The sequence below is a fragment of the Rhipicephalus microplus genome, chromosome 5 (genome assembly GCF_043290135.1).
Source record: "Rhipicephalus microplus isolate Deutch F79 chromosome 5, USDA_Rmic, whole genome shotgun sequence".
Taxonomy (NCBI): domain Eukaryota; kingdom Metazoa; phylum Arthropoda; class Arachnida; order Ixodida; family Ixodidae; genus Rhipicephalus; species Rhipicephalus microplus.
The window spans coordinates 106550721-106573373 of NC_134704.1; the positions used below are offsets into that span (position 1 = coordinate 106550721).

A 22653-nucleotide genomic window follows, 5' to 3' on the forward strand; every position below is an offset into this window, starting at 1 on the left:
GTACCAGCTTCAGTCCCGACCGATATAGTGCACGTCTCACTGCTTAAACCATATACTACTCACGCCTCGAGAATTGATCGCACCGGGACGGTGCTTCTGCCGCCGGCGGGTAATGTCACGGGCTAAGTAGATGCCTGAGGATGACGATGACGAAGTGCTGAACGTGACCGTGCTCGGACTGCAGCAGCGTTGTACGCATTAGCTCGCGAGTATATTCGCCAGTACGCATTTGCTCGCCAGTGTATACTTTATTCCCCGTAACATCATGTTCTCACTCTGACCGACCTGAATCCGAATAGTAGAGCCTATTCCGGAGACAATGCAATATTTGGCCAACACGTTTCTTAAAAAATGCATACATCGTGCAGTTTTACACGATTGTGTGTATCTAATATAGTGGTGCATGGTGGGGTAAAATGCGACAAAATTTTTAAAATAGGTATTATTTTGATTTCACTCTTTACAATTAAATACCAATTCCGAAACATTGTTTCGAGTGCAAGGTATGTGCTAAATGAATATTGCCTTGTTGACACTGTTCAAAACATTTTTTTAAAATAAATAAATGCTCTACGTGTGTCATTTTGCCCCAAATTCAGGGGCAAATTGAGACAGTGTGAAAGAGAAATTCATTCCTTCTATTATTTCTCTTTTCTGTAGAAATACTCGAAATTCACTCTGTGGGCTTTTTATGCAGTTTTCAGGAGGCCAGTCCTTGGAATACCCACATTGAATCTGGACAGCTCGCGGCGTTGCGTTGTTCCAATGCTTCTTGCAGATGAAACACCACCAGTCTTTCTTTACGCTTAAGTTGTCTTTTGTTGAACGGTTGTACCTAATTGGATTATTCAATAATTGGATGCTAGATATGTTTGGCGTATTTTCTTCACCTCGTTTTGCCGTTTTGATGCACAACTGCTCTGGCATTTTATGGCTTTTAACTTCACCGCCGGGCTTTGTGAGGATATGAATTTAAAACAGGGTAGAATCGAATTTTTCTAGCGAATTTTTTTGATGAGAGCGCTATAGGAACGTCATTAAAACTCAATCCCGAGACATTTTTTGCGAGTGACTTGACTTGGAAATTTCACTATTTTTAGGCGTCTCTTGAGAGCATCCTTGGGAACACGGAAAAACCTCGATGTAGCACGAATGAAGAGAGTCATGTCCTGAACGGCTATCAGTGCTTTTTTTCATGTTGGCTTCCTCCCAGGAAGCTCTATATGATATTCTTCTATGTCCGAACCCTCTTAAAAAATAAATATATTATGTAATGATTCTAAATAGATAGCTGAGTTAATAACACACTCTCAGGCAATAGGATGCCTTTTTGTCGCGTTTGCCCCTCTCGCATGCCAGAATCCCTCAGGAACCAAATGAACTAAAGTTTTGATGTAGTAGCTTCATGCACGGAAAAATTTAACCGAGCAGTATTTCCCCCCATTATGACGGGTCGCGAACACACTGGCGTCAGCCGCGTAATTTGTTTCCGTCCAATTGTTGTAAACAATCATCAATTACACATGAAAAAGTAGAAAAGTACAAGCACTTATCGCTGGAAAAAGACACAAACAGAAGTAGTTCTCGTATTATCTAGAAAGGCCGGCATAGTCAAAAGTTTCATTTTGCCCCAGTTCATCCTAAAGGAGGTAGACACGCGGTGTTATTTCAAAAGTCATCATTGTGAATCGTTATGGTTCACAAGAAAACTGGGCCTGGAACTATGAGGAAATGCTCTTCTTTGGGGGCCACAGCTCCGGGGTACAGCCACAGGGATGGTTTCTTTGCCATTCAGAACTATACCACTGGGACTCAAATAATCTCCTGCTAAATTCGGCGCGTACAACATTTTTTTTTTCATTGCTAGTAATTGAAAATTCCGATCAGCAACTAATTACAATTATTAACTAGTTGACCTAAGAATAACATAACGCTGCAATTGTGGGAAAAATTCACCTACTAAGCCAATCCCCTCCAATGATTGATTCCTCAACAGCTTGGCTCAACCCACTCGGTGGGATAAGCCATGAATCAGACGTTGCTTTGCCTAATAAAGTAATTCACGTCTTGAAGGAAATAGTTGAATTCGTTAGGCATTACGGGTAATTATGTAAACTTCTAGGATTTCAAAAAAACATTTGATTATAGTCACAAAAGCAAACGGGGGCTGCAGTGACAGCAATAATGTGTCCATTAAACTTAGAAATAAATTGAAAATTTGCTAACCCGCATAGTACAATAGTCAAGGGTTACGCCTGTTGCTCAGCCGCTGTCCCCACTGCCAAAATAAGGCTTCCGTACGCAGCAGCAGTAGCTCCACACCCGGACGGTGGTCCTGCTTTTGTCGTCCATCCTGCGCAGTCTGGACCCGGTGAACAAAGCCTGTGCGCGACATCTTTCTGTATTGCTCTTGCGCTATTTTGCTGCGCAGTCACGCGTGTCCATCAGAATTGCTATTTACACAGTCGCAGTGACGCCTTGAAGCAGATGCCGATCTGCAGTGTGCAACAGTCAAGTGTTACGCCTACTGCTCTGCCACTGTCACGGCTGCGTCGAGCGTCGCTGCCGAGCTCCCTCCTTAGACTACGACGTCATTAGAGTACGACGTCAATTGCGTCGATTCTTGAATGACCACGTGGCCTGGCGGCGACTTGTCAGACTGTATCTCAATATTATCTGAATTACGTAAGCGGTAAATGTCTTACCTCTGTCGTTGATTAGGACCTGTGGGGTGCCATGACGCAGGACGATGTTCTCAGTGAAGAACTCGGCTACCTCGGAAGCATCGCCTTTGGGCGGGGGCCTTGTGTCGGTGTAGAGGGGGGGGGGTAATCAGTAGCTACGATAATCTATCTTCTTCTGGAAATCGATGTCGTGAACGGCCCCAGCAAGTCGGTCTCGATTTGCCGAAACGGCAGGTGATGTGACACTATGGGTGGCAGAAGTCTGACTAGTCGATGGCACCTTGAGCGTGTGCAGTATGAGCGTGTCCTTACGGACCTAGTGACGTCAGTGGCAACGCGCTGCCAGTAGTATTGCGGGCAAAAAAAATTGCCCGCAGCTTCCCTCGGGGGAACACTGAGGAGGATGCGGAGCATATAATTGGTTAACGGGGTGTTAAAGTGCGACTTACTTGGGTCGATGGCTAAATTGGTTAACGTGGTTGTGAAATGGGGTGTTAAATTGCGACTTACTTGGGTCGATGGCTAAATTGGTTAACGTGGTTGTAGGAGGGGGTGTTAAATGAGTGAACACGTACACACGTATGCGAAAGGGCGGCGCTGGTCGAAGGGACGTCGATCATTGTGTTTGTGGATTCGTTGGAATTCATTTCACGCGACCTTGGACGTCGACGCGCCGTACAAACCAACCGACGAGCGGCAACTGAGCGAGCGAGCGCCGACCTTGAGTATATATATAGCGCGACGGCGCATGCACTGTCAGCTGTTGAATGTTCTCGAAGCGCGACGCCACATGCGCGTCCACTGGAGAATCAGGAGAATTGTAGATGTCGAACGCGGTGTGTAGAGGAGGAAGGGTGCACAGATGGTGGAGGAGTGAAGCGCGCGCGGTGTGTAGAGAAGGAAGGGATGCACAGATGGTGGAAGAGTGGGCGACGGCACGACGGCGCATGCGCGCGCGTCAGCTGTCGAATGTTCGAGAAGCGGTGCGGACGGCGCGGACGGCGCGGACGGCGCACTACAAGGCGCGAGTATAAGATGCTTCCGCATCTAAAAAAGTTTGAAGGCTGCAGCACGTGGCGGAGCAACGGAAAACTGCATCGCTGCGCGACCGACCATGACGAAGCGGGTGTTAAGGCTATCGGCTTCAGAAACTAGCAACGGCACGTTCAGTCATTGCTAATTCTAAACACTTACAGGTGTTTGTATCGGCAGCAGCCTCCGCTATAAGAGCCGGCAACGGCGCGTCTAGAAAACGCACCATTGCTGATCGCTGAGGCTCGATAGCCTCAACACCCTCTGTGTCGCGGTCGTTTATACGCAGCGATGTAGTTTTCTGTCACTTCTCCTAGCGCTAAAGATCCCGCAATCTTTTGTGGTCGACTGCACTTCCCCTGTGTTATTTACGAGCGTGTGGGCAACTCCCGAGCTGTCCAACCATCGGGTCATTGTGTAATGCCTTGAGGACTCTTGGTAGCAGTTCTGAAGGCGCTGCAAGAATGTACTTGGCTTGGCGTGCCAAGAAGTATGGCTCGAAGTGCCAAGGACGCCGTTTCACAAAAAGAACGATGCCAGTGCTCGCCTAAATACCATCGTAACAATGGCGGCGCTGCGCTCAAGCTATTGCGTAAGGCCCATGAGTTCTGAATCAGCTCGTTGTCGTTCAGCGAAGTAGTTATGTTCGGGACAGACGGACGATATCAGGTCGGCAGACAAGGCCTGACGAAAATGGGACATTATGAACATCCGCTGCTGAGGCGGGTCATTAACATTTTCCCCCCTGCACGCCCCATCCTTGACGAACCCCCGAGACCTGTTGTTTAAATGACAGAATAATCGAGGAAGGGAGCTCGATGCTCGAGGAGAAGGTCGGGAAGAGTGTATAGAGGTGGTGCTTGGCACCGGATTTGATCCAGGAATCAGAAATACACAAAAAAAACAGAGTGCTGATTTGTGTGGCGAGTTGACGGCTTCGAAGAAAACGTCTGGCGTAGATCCAGCTCAGTTGTTACTGTGAGGTTGGTTCAGTGGCAGCCCCGGCCAAGTTTGTGTGTCCATTAATACACTGGAAATTGCCAGGATCTGAGTGACCGGGCCTCTCTAGTCTTTTAACGAGTCACCGCAATAATAAGAACCATCAGCACCACCTCCATAATCGAATCCTAATTAAAGTGGTCGGCACTTACAGTTCCTTAAAAGAAGTCATCATCTTGGTCCTCCCACGGCGATGCGTTGAAAGGGGCACGAGACAGGCAGTCGGCATCAGAGCGTTTTCTTCCAGGCTTGTCAACGTCGCGGGGAAACATTGCAATGTTATCGCACGGGGGCCACGCAAACTTTAAGATTACTCGCGTTCTACGCACAGTCTCAGCGGAGTGATCGGAAGTTATCGCTAAGCCTCACAAAGACCAATGCACGGCCTGCGCCGAGCTTTGCTTCGCGGGTGAAGCCCGATTGCATCAAAATAAAACAGGTGTAGCTATACGCTGTAGATGGCTATGCTTTTGATGGTTTTCTCTGCGTCGCGCCAAGCTATGACAGCCTAGAGGCTGTCATAGCTTGGTTATGGGGACAGTGCTCATATATATATATGAGCACTTGCCCCTAAAATGCTCCGCACCTAAAGAGGTGCTATACTATGTCTTTCAAGTGCGGATATGGCTAAGCGCCACAAAGCACTACATTCTTTAATTTGTGCAAATGAGGTTGGGAAGCATCGACATTGAAGTTGCGAATGAAAGATATTACAAGGTATGGGTGTGCAAGCAAGAGAAAAAAAGTGCAGGGTGTCGTCGCATATATTGTTACGAGACATCAATATATATTAGCAAGGCGTTGGAGACAACCCCGTGACGAAGGGGTAAAGCACAAGCTGGAATAAGTGTGAGATGTTCTAATACGATATATGTTCTAATACGTACGAGATATATGAGATATTTTAATACGACGCGCGAGAGATTGAGAAGTGAGCCCCATGGGACGGCTTTTTGCTCTCCCATAGAAGAGTACGAAGTACTCTAAATCGTTAACAACTTTTTTTTAAAACACTATCTTATCGTATCTAGGACTCCTCCTCTCCCTAGCGCCACCTGGGCTCCAGCGAGTGCTATTGGTCAATTCCTTTCACAGGCACAGAAAACCGCCCCCCCCCCCCCCCGCTTTTCCCTCTTCTCTACACCACCTGGCCCTCTCCCGCAGTACATTTGCCTTTGCACTCCTCTTCTCGCGCCACCTTCACCCTCTCCACATCAATACCCTTTCTCCACTAGGCTGACGTTGCCACACTAGCTCTCCCTCTCACCCGCTTCACTTTACCTATGCCCTACCTCTTATCAGGTTTCCTTCTCGCAGCTGGGCGAGAAAAGCGCGGACGACGGACCTTCACGCCACTCATCGCACAGCCGGGTCGCATCGCACGGCACGGCAGACCTGCCGCACGCAAGCGGAAAGCGACACCCTCCGCTTGCGCGCGACAGGTGTCCCCTGCCGTGCGTTGCGGCTGTGTGCAAATCGCGTGGATAGGCCCTTAAAATAGCTCCGCTGTCACAACGTATGACGAATCTCAGTGGTCAAACTGTGATGCCATGCACTGAACATCGTTGTTTAATGTTACAAACATTATTTAATTGCAAAATGAAAATTGAAGACTACCGTGTGAGAAGAAAATATAAAAAAACAAGCAAAACCCGCATATTACTGGTCACCAGTAAACCCAGAAGTTACACTTTCTTCTCTGGTACATGGCGTTCATGAGGCCGCAGTTGAAACTCCGCGTGAAGCGCACAGAATTCCTCAGCACCGCGTTCACCAAGTCGGCTCGTTGCGGTTCGCCGCAGTGCGTCATGGTCCATATGACGTAAAAGAGCTGCCAGTTGTCGTAGTCCGGGTGCAGGTACACGTCTCCGTCGAACGTCTCGAAGATGGTCCTGCGGTACTCATCGAAGAGTGGCCCTAGCAGCGCGGAGTCGATGACGAGCTCTTCGAGTAGCTCCGAATCGCCGTCCACGTCCAAGCTGGCGTTGTGCGCCGACCGGAAGCACTCCTTAACGTAGGCGAGGTGCTGATCATGACCTTCCTGCAAATTAATTGAAATATTTATTTATTTGAAATTTGAAATTGGAACTTATTCGAAATCTAAATACAAGTGATAAATTGCATGCATTGATTACAAATAAAGAAGGAGCTCTCAAAGTCGCAAGACTGTGAGTGAGACCACCTAAAAAAATCATTATTCAGAGTTACTACGCAATAGTAAACAGTCAAAGGGATAGAAAAATACGAATATATAAATGTGCAGATAAGTAAGAAATAGCGAATATAAGATATATGAAATGTGAAGATAAGTACATAGAAACTAATAAGAAATGCAATAACAATCAGTCAGTATATTATTAAGCATTATGACGGTGTGAATAATAAGTCTACATAGATAAAATAAACATAGGCATGAAGGATACAACAAAGTGCAGAGAAGCATAAAAGAAGAAAATAATGCAATAACATACTCTGTATAATAGCAAGCTATAAGAATTGAGTAAGTGCGAACGCACGCCTTTTTTAAATATCATAAGGAATCTACTTTTTATCTCCAAGGATAAAGACTTCCACAAGAATACAGACGAAAATTTTACGGTAAGTTTGCCATAATTGGTTCTGGGTTTGGGTAATAGGAAGTTATTAGCCTTTGAAAAACGAGTATATTGATTGATATGTGGCGTTTAACGTCCTAAAACCACCGTATGGTTATGAGAGACGCAAAAAATGAGTATATGACACCTGAGGAAACTTGCTTAAGTGTAGTAATGGAATGGGAACGGGAACTTTTAGAAAACTCTCGTGGCACATTACGACGAGTGGGCAAGGGGAGCGTCAATATTCAAGGAAGCAGGAGGAAAAGAAAAATCGAAGGACAGGGAGGTCGGCCAGTTTTCAGACCAGCTGGCCACCACGTGCCAACGCGACCTTTGTCGGAGTTCTAAAATTGTGGCTACTGTTGCACAGCTGCAACAGGACGCCCCTGAAATGAAGCCCGCCATTAGTTTTCTTTTTGGACAGTCGCACTGCAGCTGTGGCATGCCGCGCAAGATGTTGGCGGCCGTTCGTTCGCACAGAAGCTCGCAGATATTGTATACACCCTCGTCTGTATTCTCCTCCATGTATTAGTGATTTATATATAATCACTGAGCTCACCTTCCACGAGTACGGCCCCTCCGGCCATGGTAGGAGCAGATGCATAAGGGGTGCCGATACCGGGCCAGCCAGCACGGGCTCTTCGACATCACTTTTCACCATGACCGCCATGAGGCCATGAGGCACGGTCAGCATGTTCCTGGCATGGTCATACCTCACCTGTCAGACCAATTGGCATGTCAGACGTTACGACAACTATGAATGTTCCCCACCAAGACAGTTACGAATGTCTCACAGCAGGAATGTACCCCAATAGCACCATTAGACATGTAAGACCGTAGGGCCATTTGGTATGCCTCACAGGGCTATCAAAGGTGTAAGACGATAGAAACATTATGAGTGTATGACGTTATGACCATTAAAGACACCCGTTTATACACTACAAAACTGTGGAGAAGGACTGAACACCTGTGCACCGCGAGCATCTAGCGTTATACTCAGTGGGATACCGAGAGCAAGCAGTTAAATTATCTCTAGGCTGAAGCTATAGGACTGATCGTATCACATCCTGTTACCCACGATTTTAATGATCTCCTAATATGTTCCCTGAGCAACGCTAAAATGAGCTTACATGCTGGAACCTCACTAGAACACTAGCGATAACACTGAAATCTACTTTATCGCATGCGCGAAAGTCGACGTGTTTTGACCAAAGGAAAAGTCTGTACGATTGATGACCCTGCTCACAGCTGTCGATGTACTGCGAGTTCTTTGTGTTGCTGGGCATAAGCCTGGTCAATGGATAGTTTAGTCTTGACAGCCACTTCCATAACGGGGCATTTTGCTATAATAACTGTACTTATAGAAATGGCAGGGAAGCAGTCATGGCAACGCCGCAATTTTCGGGTGCGAGTAGCCTGCCTGTGTCTCTTCTGCGAACGTAACGTGCGGTTTGGCTACTACACGAGTGCGTTAGTTTCTGCGCCGTCACTAAGGTGCAGTGTTTAATGTGACGGACCCCATTAACTCTAGGTCAGCCCCCGTTCAGCGTTTGCCGTTTTGAATGCTGCCTTCTCCGTTGCGTGACGGCACGAGCCTATCGCACCTTCCAGGAGAAGACGGACGTGCCAAGGTCAGAAGCCGATGGCTCGGACACTCCGGCGAGCTCCGCGTCCACTGCCTGCAGCTCGGCCAGGTACGTCGGTCTTCGCTTCACCTGGTAGTGAAGGAGCTCGTCTTCCTCGTGTCTGGGTATGCAGAATACTGCTCCGTTGGTTCGCGTACGCGTGCGACGCTATCTTTGACGTGTGCGACACTACGTCATCAATAGCGAATCGCCGCCAATATGCAAGCACAGCTTTCATATAGGCTTCCAATTGTACATTGTAAGCTAGAAGACAACTGATGATGGAAAGCTAAGTGAAGCGGCTCGAAATCTTCCCCGTTTCCCGAACGTCAGAGGCTCAATCCCGGTGTGGCAGTCGCGTATGGACTGAGCCGCTTCCTTGAGGTTTGTTGGGGCCTCCCACGATGCATTCTATGTGACGAGACTGCCTCATACTCGTGCCTCAAGCTCTACGGCTGGTTATGCCACACAAGAGGTCTGCTATTCTATAGTATCACTCAGCATATTACCAAGAATGCGTTACACCTTTACCTTCCAGTGTTACAGAGTGTAATGTGCTGCCGAACTTTTCAAATCACAAACTACATGTAAGTTACCAGTCACTTACAATTACTACGTTCTCGCTTTGCTACGTTACAACTTTTGTTCAATGCACATTCTGTTCCAATTAAAGCGTTACGAGGGGGTTGTGACTCTGCCTCATTCACGTTTGTCGGCTCCCGCAAAAAAAACTGTTTAAATATTAAGATGACGCCACGAACACACCTAGAAAGCCAGTAGGAAACTCGCTGACTTAGCATGTGCTGTACGTTGTCCAAAACTTGCGCGATTTTCTCCTCTGTGTCTCCCATGATCTTGTCCAGCACAGCGGTGGCCTCCTGGAGGCTTTCCACCCTGAACAGTTTCTCGTGAATGTGGGCGCAAGCTTTCTTGCGGGCGTCTTTACCGCCGTCAAAGATGTCCCACAGCACGCTGTTTTCCTACACGTAGGCAGCAGAGAACCAAGAGAACATGGGAGGTGTTTTACATTGTTTTGAAGGGACACTGAAGAGAAACATTGATTTGGTGTAGGATGACAAACTGTACTCTGGGAAGTCTAATCTCACAAGTCTCGCAATTATGGGTTCATTATTAGCGGAGAAATTCAAGGTTGCAGTTTCCTTTTCACATTTCGCGCCAAAACTTCCGCGCGTGACGTCAAACGTCTCAGTATGTATCTTTCGTATTTTAGCGACATTGGTTCAATAGAATTTTTTGAAACTTTGTATGCTAGGTCTATGGCACCCAAGTATGACAATGTACTTTCTTTTTACTGATCGGATGCCACGTAGTACCCAGTAAACTTTTTCGAAGTTTATGGCGTCACATTGTTTGGTGCATGAATCTCAAGGCTGTGTCTTCACCCGCATTTCCTCTTCACGCGTTTTCTCCTCCTCTATAACATTCCTTCCCCCTCTTCTCATCTCCAGTGCAGGGCAGCCTACTGGGGCAGCCTTGGTTAACCTCCTTGCCTTTTTTATTATTTCCTCTCTCTCTTTCTTCTCGTTTACCAAGCGTCGCGAGGCGGTAAGCGTAATGCTTGGAGGATTGTGAAATTTTACTTTACTAATACGGCAAAACTCGTTTTTTTTTCTTTGAACTGAATTGAATTGTTTATTCACAACAACAAAGTTGCGGGGATGACCAGGCAAAAAAAGCTGCATTGAGCAGCTTGAGGTGAACCTGGCCACCTCATACACATGGCAGCTTCACAGCGGTCACACAAAAACATGGTATACATCATGAATGAACTAGCTTAAAAAACACAAAAACAGTAAACATTCATGGTCGGAATAATTAAACAAGGTCATTATAGAAACATTTAAAAAAAATGGAAAATAGTAAGCGAAGTGCTAAAGACAGAGAAAAGGACAAACAAATAAGCCCTTAGCAGCACAAGCAACCACATAAATACGTCACGTAGCTTTTTTAGCGACAGAGTTGATACACTGAGGCCATTTTCTTTGTGTAGTTGATTTATCACAGTAGGTAAACAGGATTGTAGCATTTGGTCACCGTATGTAGTTCTGTGTTTGTTAACAATCCAAGGCTCGGAATGACAAAAGTTATAAAAAGAATTATGTGGCTGTAAGGATGCCAATTTTGTTAAAGCGTTATCATTCTTAATTTTTTCATTCTATACATGCGACATAGCCTATATGCGTACAAAGATTCAATTCGTATTGTTCTAAGCTTTGTAAACAAAGCAGCAGTATGCCAAAGATATGGCACCCTGCAGACAAGGCGTATTGCTCTTTTTTGTAATACAACCAGCTTGTGAATGTTTTGAGCTTTAGTGTCCCTTTAGGGAAAAAGCTGTTATCCCTGTGACCTTCCTTTGTTTGTGGTAACCGCGGCTGCTACCACTGCTGTATAGGACCTAATGCACCACACTAAAAAAAAAGAGCAAATATGCCAAAATTAAAGAGCTCGTTTTCTTTTGTTGTTCTTGTTGTTGTTGCTAGACACAATATTAACCATGTAATGCCCACTGTATCATATTTGGTACAACGAATATAATAATTCAACAAAGCTACTACAGGTGTCATGATAAGCAGCTATTGCAGATTTGACATGTTATAAAGAAGGTACAGTCAGTTATATACGACAGTAATTAATTATTTGCAGTCCTTACCAACGAAGGTATTCCTCAAGCGAAATATTGTTCATATATTTTTTAATGAACTCCACAAGATGAGGTAAAAACAGCGTTTTATTGTAGTTTTTCTGAAGACATAATTGTTCATGGACATTACTGGGTTAATATGAAGGAACGGACAATCGTGCCTATAAAACTGTAGGAGATGTTATTAGTATATGAAAGTATAGCAGATGTAAATAGCCAGTTTCTGCATTCGTAACGTAAATCTGAAGAGTGAAAAGTAGATAGATACCGAAGTTCCCGTTGGCAGGGATAAAGAGTGCGGCCTTGAAATTACACTGCCGAAGCCGTACCAACTGAGCTGCAGTGCATGTCCTCCCCTACCCCTCCATTAATTCTAAGAGGTCTGTATGTGCATTTAAACCTGCGAATGTTAGCCAGCATAGCTAGCAGCCTTGACGGCGAGTGTTTCAACAGGCACAAAGAGAGTGTTCCACACTCGCCGTTACTGCTGCTAGCGGCGCTGACTAACACTACCCGACTTAAATGCACGCGAATACCCCATAAAGAGAACGCAGAGATGACAGCCTCTGTAGCTCAGTTGGTAGAGCATCGGACGCGTTTTTCGAAGGTATGGCTGCTGCATGTCATAACGAACAGCTATAATTTCAATCAACGACTGACATCACATAAATGTCACGTCCTACATTTAGTTTTTCCAACGAATATTACAGGCAACGCTGAGTTGACACTCAGAGCTCCCGTTTCGGCGCGAGAAAGTCATCTCCTAACCTTCTGTACTTTTTAGCGCTGGAAGAATTTGCACATTTTTAGTACTTAAGGAAACCAACTACGAAGCAATGACTGGAGCGAGCTTTAGGTCAGGTAACATTCAACTGCATTTTCTCACAAGTGCATTCTGCAGACCCACAAATTTGTGTACCTTTTGTTTCAAGTGTCCTATATGTGGTATTGCGTCTATGAATAGGGGGCATGTATACAATAAAAAACTATCAGTGCCTGCATCCAATCTGATAGCTAAGCGATTAGCAGCTGCACTTTTTCTCGAGGACGTGAGTTCGACTCCTGGCTACGGTAGCTGTATACGGTGAAATACCTGGTCATATGTGCCCAATACTTATACGTCCATAAATACGCCTTTTATATATGCTGTCATGTATCACCATATGTGGACAATGATCCGCGAGGCTACTAAAAAAACCATAGGTGATGAAAGTTATTTCGGAGTCCTACACCATCACGTGCCTCGTAGTCATACCGTGATTTTCGGCCTTAGAACCCCAGAAATGTTCTTACCTGTGCTTGAGAGAGAGGTGCAAAAAACAGCTCATTCCACAGCTGCTGATACTGCGTCATGACGTCACCGGAGACATGAAATCTTCCACTCACGTGACAGCGAGCCGAATCAGCTAGCCATCTGCAGACGGCTTCTTTCACGTCGACGCTTATGCCTTTAGGAGTGTGATCCCTTTTGTGCTGCAACGGTGATGAAATTCCGGGGTCTTCGACAGATCTGAAAGACCGAAAACGAAGACGTCCACATGTACTTGCAGTTGAAGAAAACGCTGCCCTATAGAGTTGTAGTTTCTCCGGAAGCTTTTTAGGGTATGTGGAATACCTAAAGACTATGATACGCAAGTGTGAAACCACTTTAAATTTCATGTAAGGAAATCACGTAGAAACGAAATTGAATAAGAATAGGTCGTGAGGTGAGACATGCGCGACTGTGCCGTGATTTAAGACGATTGAGGGAGCTGTTAAAGTAGTTCTGAAGCAAACAGAAATCGGAGATGCAGCGACGCAAAGAAAGATATGAAGAATCAATGAACCCTAGTGACGCGATTTTGTACATATTTCAGTTCATTTATTGAGTATATCCGGTGCGGGCTCCAGATGGGCACTGCACATTCTAGTTGAGATTTGATTAGGTATTTTTACGCAATTCGTTTGTGCGTAGTGGTGCGTGACGCAAATGATGCTTTAGGGAACAGAACAATCCGTTCACGCACATGACGGTGTAATAATAATGCTATCTGGGGTCTAAAGTACATATAAAGGGGGGGGGGGAAGGTGAGCGCTGGCGATGACTGGGTGAATTGCAAGTGGTGTGGTGGCTTGTGGTAGTTGCAGGTGCCCCTTTTCACCACTCTTGTCGATGGACATGTCATGAATAGTTGCTTCTATTATGTTGTTTATATTTTGTTTGCGTTTTTTTTACTTTAATGTCACCAGTCCCAAGCGCCATGAAGCATGCTGAAACATGCTCCAGAATTCAATCAAGGGCTCGTCACTAACCTTGCTATTATATATTCGTGAATCCAGCCACCTTGCAAATCCGGCACTTGGAGATTATGCCATGCCCAAGTTACAAACGTAAATGTGGTGCGGGAGTGGAAGACTGGCACTTGCCTTTTCAAATCAGCCACGAACTCTTCGCAAGTAAGGTCAAGGTTTCCCTTCAAGACATTATCGGAGAGAATCTGAGCAATGAGGGGATAATCCGTGGGACAAGCTTGGGAAGAGGTGCCATTAATCTTGCTGAAATCACTGCAGTTTGGAAAAAGAAAGAAAACGGGAAAGTTGTTCAAGCCTATAGTTGCTTCCGACATTTATTCAATAAATCAAGACTTGAATCGTCTGGTGCAAGGGCCGAGCGTTCAATCAACCACTCATCAGATGATTTAGCAGTGCACGTTCAAAGGCAATATGTATATTAAAACAGTTTAGCATACTGCGACAGTAATGGCTATAAAGTAACTATTTAGCCCTCAAATAGACAACTAAATCACTCCGACTTCAAAAACCCCAAGAGTGGTTTCGTTCTCGCCTTCACTGCATTTCCTACAGGTGCTATATCTCCTCATTTGCCTTTATTTCCCCATAAAACACGCAGACAATGCCACCCATAAGCCTTGAGCCTATCAGTATTTCACGCTTTTCGCATTTCTGCAGGTTTCTATAGCCGCTTGCTCATTTTCAAATGCACAAAACAAAAAAGTGGGTGAATTTCACGCCATAATAAATAGAGGTTAGACAAGGAGCGAAAAAAGTGTCATCTGGTATTCCTCCTACATACACCTCTTGAGAGTTTGTTTTCTTCTGACGTTAAATGAACAGCCAACTGGCATCATTGTGCTGGTAAACTCCAGGACATATTAACACGCTCACTCTTTGTATGTTCACAGCTTGCTTGAACACCCCTTCAGGTAATGGATTGATAACAGCTGAGAATCTAACCACTCCAATAATCCTAGGATCTAACCACTACAGTAGTCCACATCAAAAGCACCTCATTAATAAAATAGAAAGAATACAAAAATTTTCAGTTAGATTTGTACACTCAGACTTCTCGAGGCAATCCAGTTCTGCAGGTTTGCTCGCAAGGGCAAACTTAAAACCTCTTTCGCTATGCAGAATTATCTCGCGACTAAAATTTCTTTACCAATTATATCATGGTCAATTTCGCATATCACGATCTCATATTACCTGCAAGACCCGCCCAAACAGTCATCCCGACTGAACCATTCCAGAACTATCCACCAACCTTTCAGTCGTTTTAACGCTCACAAACATTCTCTTTTTCCGTCAGCTATTCACCTTTGGAATAGATTAGACAACAATATCGTGTGCTCTGACACCATTCAATCATTTATGAACATAATACAGTGTGTCCAATTTGAATTATGCGCTGTTCGACATTGTATCTTCTTTCTTGTTATTCCGTTATGTATTTTCTTTCGATGCTTAGTACGTATTTTTTGTCTCCACTCCCGCATGGGCTGTGAAAAGCCTGCAGTTTGTACAAATAATTTTAAAAAATCCGATTTTTATCGGCTTTCTAGGCACTAGTAAACAATCACATACTAATATAAATTAGCCAGCACGGTGCCAGCCGGCTGAGACATACTCAAAGACATCTCCCTCGACGGCATTGACTACTCGCTTCCACAACGCTGACGTGAATACCACGGCAAACTAAAGAGACAATCGCATGGTAGGAACAGCTCCATTAGCTCTTCGAGCTTCCGCAAAATGCTTCAAAGATGGAACGCTCGCGTCGCTCTTCACAAACCTCGCCACTGCAAGGTTTGTAAAGCTTTGTGTCTCTACAGGCGTACGTTTGAACACCCCAAGTACACTGATTTCTTTTCGGAAATGAGTGTACTTGGGGTCCAATGAGTGCATCTGAGATTTATGAGAATGTTATTGAACACGGTACGCAAAGCTTTGAGCTCGCATGCTGAATATGAAAGCAACGCTGGTTGTGCCGACACAATTAACATCGAGTTCTCATACACTTTAAAAAAATATCGAGTAAAAAGAGTGTCTTTTTGTCCCACAACAATAATCGTCATCAGGCTTGCGCGCGCTTCCTCTCCTGAAAACTCGGCGCTGGCCATTTTTCTATCGAGAATGCAATATAACCCTGATAATGGGCATGTCGATCGTGACCGGAATGTACCGGGCGTGGGGTGATAGCGCAAGAATGGAACGCAATATAGATGACGATTATTGTTGTAGGACAAAGAGACACCCTTTTTACTCACTCTTTTTTTAGAGTGTACGCATTGCCTAAAGAAACCGACATATACTTCTTTCTACGCCACCTACTACGAAATCACCAGCGATGGCTCCAGTTGAACTTTCTGTCGCTGGCATTTCATCACTTATTGCCAAAAAAAATTCTTTATAATCGGCTGGCGTAGGCGTTATTAACTTCAAAGAGTTAAAAAGACCAAAGAGACTATTGTAGCAAATTTTTCGATGCATGTGTCACTGTCCCTCTTCAGAGGAATATTACAGATGACTGTAGGGAGTGAAAGGTAGTTCCAGTCCACGAATCAGATAACAAACCATGCCCCCTAAATAAGCTCCTTATTCCTCTAACAAGCATCCCATGCAAAATCATGAAGTATGTCCTATACTCTCACAGAATGTACTTAATTAACACTACCCACCATGGTGGCCTAGTGCATGACCTGCGGGTCATCAGCGCTTGGCTGATGACTCGCAGGTCGCGGGATTGAACTTACCGGCCGCAGTGCCCGAATTGTTGATGGAGGTGATAATGCTTGTTGCCCGTGTACCTAAATTCACGTGTACGTTAATTAACCCCAGGTGGTCAGAATTTTTGCAGCCCTCCATATTAGTTTCTCTGATAATCATATGATGGTTAACACAATCAATTATTATTACTTCCTTGATACTGTTTTTCTTCATTCTTCCCATCTATTTCTTTGCCGACGGCTGTGTCATCTATAGCGCAATTACTGACGATTTCGACCAATGTGAACTTCACAGGTCCCCACTTTTGTACAAGAGCGTTGCGCTGTTTTGGTATCTTAATCCCACTAAATTCATACTAATTTCATTTCAACGACAGCGTAATTCTTTATCATTCTATTATCTCACCTCTAACCGCCCTGTTCAGCAAGCTCAATCGTATGAATACTTATATAGGCGTCACTTTATCCTCTTACGTTTTGCTGCAACGCACCCATCATCATATCCGCGATCAGATACCTTGGTTTTTCTAAAACGACATTTGCGTCACGCGCTATGCATAAACCTATCGCGTACAAATTCCTATTCAGATGTAAACTAGAGTATACAGCACCTACCTGGAGAATGCTCCAGATATGTTAAACGAAGTAGAATTTGCACAAAATCGTGCCGCTAGGTTCATTCATTCTTCATATTCATAAATATATCATTCTTAACATTTGAAACTGAGCTTGCTAATCTTTCTTTGCGTCATCGCATCGAAAATTCATGCTTGCTTCACAAATATTTTCACAGTTCCCTCAATCCTCTTACATCATCCCACACACGCATATATCTCCCCAAAAGACCCATTCTTACACGATTCCGTTTGCACGTGTTCGCACTACTACTTTTGCTGCACCCTTTTATTTTTTCCTGGCACAGCAGGAGAATGCAATGGCATTACTCGTGACACTGCAGTCATCCAGTGTTCATCAGCTTTTGCGGATAGCGTAACTGCACGTTGTTTCTCATGAAGATTATTATTCGTAACATTCATTTGTTAACCCACTTCTTATGCAATACTTCGTCTTTAAAGTCTTTAAGATAAAGAACAATGACGTGTACCGCCACTACACACTCATCATACGCTATCCACGTCATAATTAGAAGACGAATAATAACTGTCAGAGTTTTCTGTACCAATACCACGATACGAACATGTGGGATGACGTAGTGAAAGGCGCCTGAAATTTCGACCATCTATTGTTTTTTCTAACGCCCTCCTTAATCTAAATATAGAGACCGCTTAACCTTCACCTGCACCAGAGTGCGGCCACCGTGACCGATAGTCAGTACCACGAACTTCGCATTTACAATATCGCACGCATCCAAGCAACTCGAGCGCTACAAAGCCTATACTAAAGCTCTCTTTGTACCCGCAGTTGTAGATACAGTGCCTTAATAGGGGTGATGATGGTTACTTCTTGAGTAAGCTTTACAGTGTGTTCTCACCAGCCGAAGGCAAAGTCAGAGGCCTTGCTATCACCGTCGACACAGAGTTGAAGCATGCGAACGTGGTCGGAGTTTTCAGACAGTTCGTCGCGCGACTTCACGTTCCCGAGGATGCGGTTGACGACGGCGACCATGAGGCCCTGCGAAGCGCGCTTGTAAAAGGGCTTGCGGCTACGGCACACGTGCCTGTAGAAGTCTTCGCAGGCTGATGGCGCTGGCCCACTGCTTTCGAAGGCTTCGGACATCATCTTCTTGAGTCTCTTGCACGCCGGAGTCGTACATTCTTTGGTCGGCTTGGCGTCGGCACCGAATACCTGCGACTGCAGACACACCGCGTTTCGATTTTCTCGCCATCGCTTTGGCGGTGTAAGCTTTACAACAGGTGTGGGTGAAGACAAAGAACAAAAAACAAGAACAAGTCACGGCTTTGCCGCAAAGGCGACGCAATGAACGCGATAGCAACAAATTGAAAGGTCACGCGCAGATTAGCAAGCAGATCGGAATGTTTCTCACGCACAAATGACGCACGAAACGTACTCACAGGTACAGGTGAACGCGAACAAGTGTCTCTGTTGTAAATTCGCTGCGTCTGATAGGCGCGCCCTTATCGCAAATGGAGGCTGTGCAACGATTGCAATGACCATGGTGCTTCCGGTAACTACAACAGAACCTTTCCGGCGAAACTCAAATGCTAGCCAAGACGTACGATCTTCCCCACTGCAAGATAAGGACGCGTGATTGAGCTCACACCCCCTTATTCTCTACGTGGGCCAAAGTACGCGTGAGAGATCAGAGCCACCGCGTACTCATTGCGCCATCTTGCGGATAATGATGAAAACACGATGGCCCCTCCCCCTCCGAGATACCCGTTAACAGTGGTAAGTGGTAGATATAAATAGCGTACCCCTCGGTGGCTCAGTGGTTAACGCCTCGCACGCACGACGCGGAGACCCCCGTTCGTTTCTGCGCGCCAGAGTGTTTTTTCTGGGCTTTTTTTCTTTCTTTTATTTTCATATATATAGATACGTATACATTTGCAGTGCATGACATCGATGCCAACACCGGCGGCGAAATTCAGCCGAGAGTGTCCATAGAATCGCTATCGCAATAATAACAAGGTCAAACATTCCTTTCGTTCATAAATTACCATTCTACTAATGGGTTCCGCGCTTACCTCAATGTCGAGCAAACTTCATGAAAGGGGACATTGTCACACTCTACTCATAAAACTTAAGATTTTGAGGATCTTTTGAGAAAGCCACTGTTTATCTGCGAGGATGAAACAACGAACGTCATAGCAACAAACTGAAATATCATACGCATGAAAGTTGACTGTTCACTCCTTCGCAAACCATGATATAGCCGCATTGAGTGAACTGACCTTCGTATGGGCTACAGCTTCAACGCAAACTTTGCGGTGGAAGCACGAAACTTACACCTCATCTTTCCCCTCAAAATTTAGGCAACCGATAATGGGTGACCCCGCCATGCAGGTCGAAGAAGCGGATACAGGCGCGCATCCCAACTCCTGTGAAATACGGGTTGGGCTATTATTTTAAAGATATTCAGGGGCTTTACTTTAGCCGCGCCTTTCGCGCCATTTCTCGGGTGAGTATGAACAAGCCTCTGCCACGCTAAAGCACTTCGGTTCCAGGCTTTGCGTACCGCTGGTGGTAAATAATGCATATGAACAGCTTGCCGTTACAGTGTTGATGTATAAGTGGTGGCGGAGTGGCTTAACGCATCGCGAAGTGGAGCTCTGGGTGGGAAGCAAATTTTCAAACAAACCTCATTCCAAATTAGGAAATGGAAATACAAATTAAGAAATTGCAATTAGGAAATGCAAACTAGGAAATTAAAAATGCAAATTAGGAAAATAAAAAGATTTATAACAGATCAATGAAACGCACCAGAATATACAGAGTATGACAAGGACGTACTCTTATTACTAGCATGGACACCAAGGGGTGCTCTTCTTTACATTTACACCTGGTTTATTGAATATTTAGAAAACGGGTTCGTAAAGGCAGAATTGATTCATATGATGATTCCAGCTACATCATATCGAATGCAAGTGATGTTTTAACAAAACTTGCCATATGGCCATATTAACTATTTATTCAATACTGCAGACTTTATACAGGTCCAAGCAGGGCGAATTCAAAAACCAAAAAACAAAGGAAATACATAGGTAATACAGTCGGATAAATGGTGTAAATAATTGATTGAGCCTAATGAAAGATTCTGAGTTACTGCGATAGTTGCGGCACCTGCATTTTGTCGACAACATGCATTTGGCCATGTCTTCATGAAGCCTTTATGGCAATCCACTTCATGAAGTGGATTGCCATAATTTGAAAGTCTGGCTATAGGGGTAGCTGTGGCAAAGCTCGTGTACTGCGCGTATGCGAAAGCGATATCACAGTGTATTTTGCATATTTGTTTGGGCAAGACACCTTGTTATTGATATACGTGTCATCGTGTAATCTTTGTAAAGGATGGAAACCCTCACCAGCACGGTCTCGGTGTAGTTGTCATCCGAGGAGTAGCGGTCGTAGTCTTTGAGGAGCTCTCCCCTTAGGATGCCCAGAGGTGGCTTCGGGTATCGCATCTCTCACCAGCGGATGATTAGGCCGATGTTGGTGAACATCAGCAGCACCACCAAGACATGGAGCTACGTGACTACAGTGTTGTTTTCAGCGAGCCCGTCGAGCCACAGCTTGAATCGACGCATCCTAGACAGCGGCCCGCGGGAGCCATGTGGTGCCTTGAACGGCTGGGGAGCCACTTTCTGCTTTTGTGCCGCGTGCATGCAGGAAAAACAAAACTGTGTACAGCTTGCACAAGTTGCACAAACCGGAACAGAAACGGCCATGTAAGTCCTGCTTTGAACTACTTGTGCAAGCTGCCTACAAATTGTCACAAGTTCGCGAGCTTTAGATTTCGAGTATCAGCAAGGTCTCAATAGTATGGTGCTAATTATTAACCGCTTGATGTAGCTTTAGTTAACATTATTCTTATTAGCATGGTCTAAATTAGCTAAGTCCTCTTTCTTTGCTCACAATTCTCGAATCAGCCAATGGTCATGGACACTGGCTATATGTGAAGGTTTGGGTTATGACTTTTGTCATTGGGTGTCATTCACATTTGGTTTATGACATTTGTCGAGAGAGAAGCGAGCTTTTTATAGCTGACTGAGACTTGATAATTCGAGTGTGCTGTAACAATTGGTGTGGTGCGTTGTAACAATTGGCTCATATGCTGTAATATGAGTCGAATGCCGTAACATTTGACTCACGTGAGCCTTCACTATCGATCAGCAGCTTTTTCTCACCTTGTTGAAAAAGTGTGGCAAAACACCAATAAGTATTTTGCCTAAAGGTTCATCAATTTTCACGGCCACTGAAAATTCAGCTGAGCGTCAGTGATGTCCAAGTTTTTATATTCTTTCTTGATCGTTAACCTTTCAGCTGTGAGTGCAGCTGAAAATGACCCATAAACTTGTTGAAACAATTCAGGGATTTGGAATTACGCATCCGAAGCTTCGGTACGTGGGATTTGAGTAGGCGCGTGGTTCACACTTTAGAATAGGATTCAACCTCCGCGAACTCTAGCTCATGTTATTTGCAACACAATATCAAAGCAAAGGAGCATGTCGGGTTACGTGGGTATAAACGCGATCTACGCAAAAACAGGGGCCGGAACAATAGGGCTACCAACCATCCCGCATTTTGCGAGGCTGTCCAGACTCTTCGCACAGCGTCCCGATTGTCCAGCGGCGTCGCTGTCGGAACAGCTATAGGTCCCGGATTCATTCCGGACCGTCCAGTTAGAGACTTTTTTATATCCAACGCACGCCCAACAGCGCGCGTCAAGCTTCGAACCACGAAGTTCGCACAAACCACGTGCACGAAGGGATGTTGCAGGTGGCTTGCGAGGAACTCAAGCTGAACTTGCTCGTGAAGTTCGACAACATTTGCGAATACATTTTCTGGGAAGGTGAAGTTTTGGAACAGCGCGAAGTCAATTGAACTATCTCTTCAAGAGGCCGCCGCATTATAGAAACACAATAGAACGTTACGCAATAAAAAAACTGTAATGTCGCTGGCTTCAAGAGTTAGCTAGCACCCCGCATTTTGACTCGCTTTATTGAAGAGTTGGTTATTTATTTATTTATTTATTTATTTATTTATTTATGATTACTGCAGTCCCTACTAGGGATTTTCGCAGAGTGGGTTACATGAATTACATGAATGCTCAACATGATGACGAACAAATTTTCAAAACAGGAAGATAAAAACACACAGAAACAAAAGTACGCACAAAGCAACCCAAATATGCAAAAATTCGAACGTTTATGGGGACAGAGCTTAATTGGCATCCAATATTAAACACTGTTATTGAGGCTAGAAGAAAACAATGTTAAGGATGGCTGTAAAACTTCGGTGTTGGCTAGTTTGTTCCAGTCGTTTATAATTCGTGGAAATAATGAATATTTAAAGCAGTTGTTACGGGTTGCGTAGGGTGTTATTGTGCGCTCAAGCCTTTGTCGAGTT

At 44.9% G+C, this 22653-nt stretch overlaps 1 protein-coding gene across 1 annotated transcript; it reads right to left on the reverse strand.

Moving 5' to 3' along the window:
- Positions 1–6381: 6381 nt before the first annotated feature.
- On the reverse strand, positions 6382–20708 carry LOC142817530 (uncharacterized). Its single transcript, XM_075894562.1, has 8 exons — positions 20610–20708; positions 18098–18468; positions 14009–14146; positions 12896–13112; positions 9703–9917; positions 8917–9058; positions 7872–8030; positions 6382–6756 (listed from the first exon to the last, which is right to left on the reverse strand). The coding sequence occupies exons 1-8, from the start codon at positions 20706–20708 to the stop codon at positions 6382–6384; spliced, it is 1716 nt and encodes a 571-aa protein (XP_075750677.1).
- Positions 20709–22653: the final 1945 nt, after the last annotated feature.

What these genes read in the sequence shown, in the direction of transcription:
- LOC142817530 (XM_075894562.1), bottom strand. Translation starts at nt 20,708, where the DNA reads ATGCGATACCCGAAGCCACCTCTGGGCATCCTAAGGGGAGAGCTCCTC. An exon ending in ACTACACCGAGACCGTGCTG is followed by an intron (nt 18,469 to 20,609) that starts GTGAGGGTTTCC and finishes CCTGTTGTAAAG; the next exon opens with CTTACACCGCCAAAGCGATG. An exon ending in TTCGTGGCTGATTTGAAAAG is followed by an intron (nt 13,113 to 14,008) that starts GCAAGTGCCAGT and finishes TCGGTCTTTCAG; the next exon opens with ATCTGTCGAAGACCCCGGAA.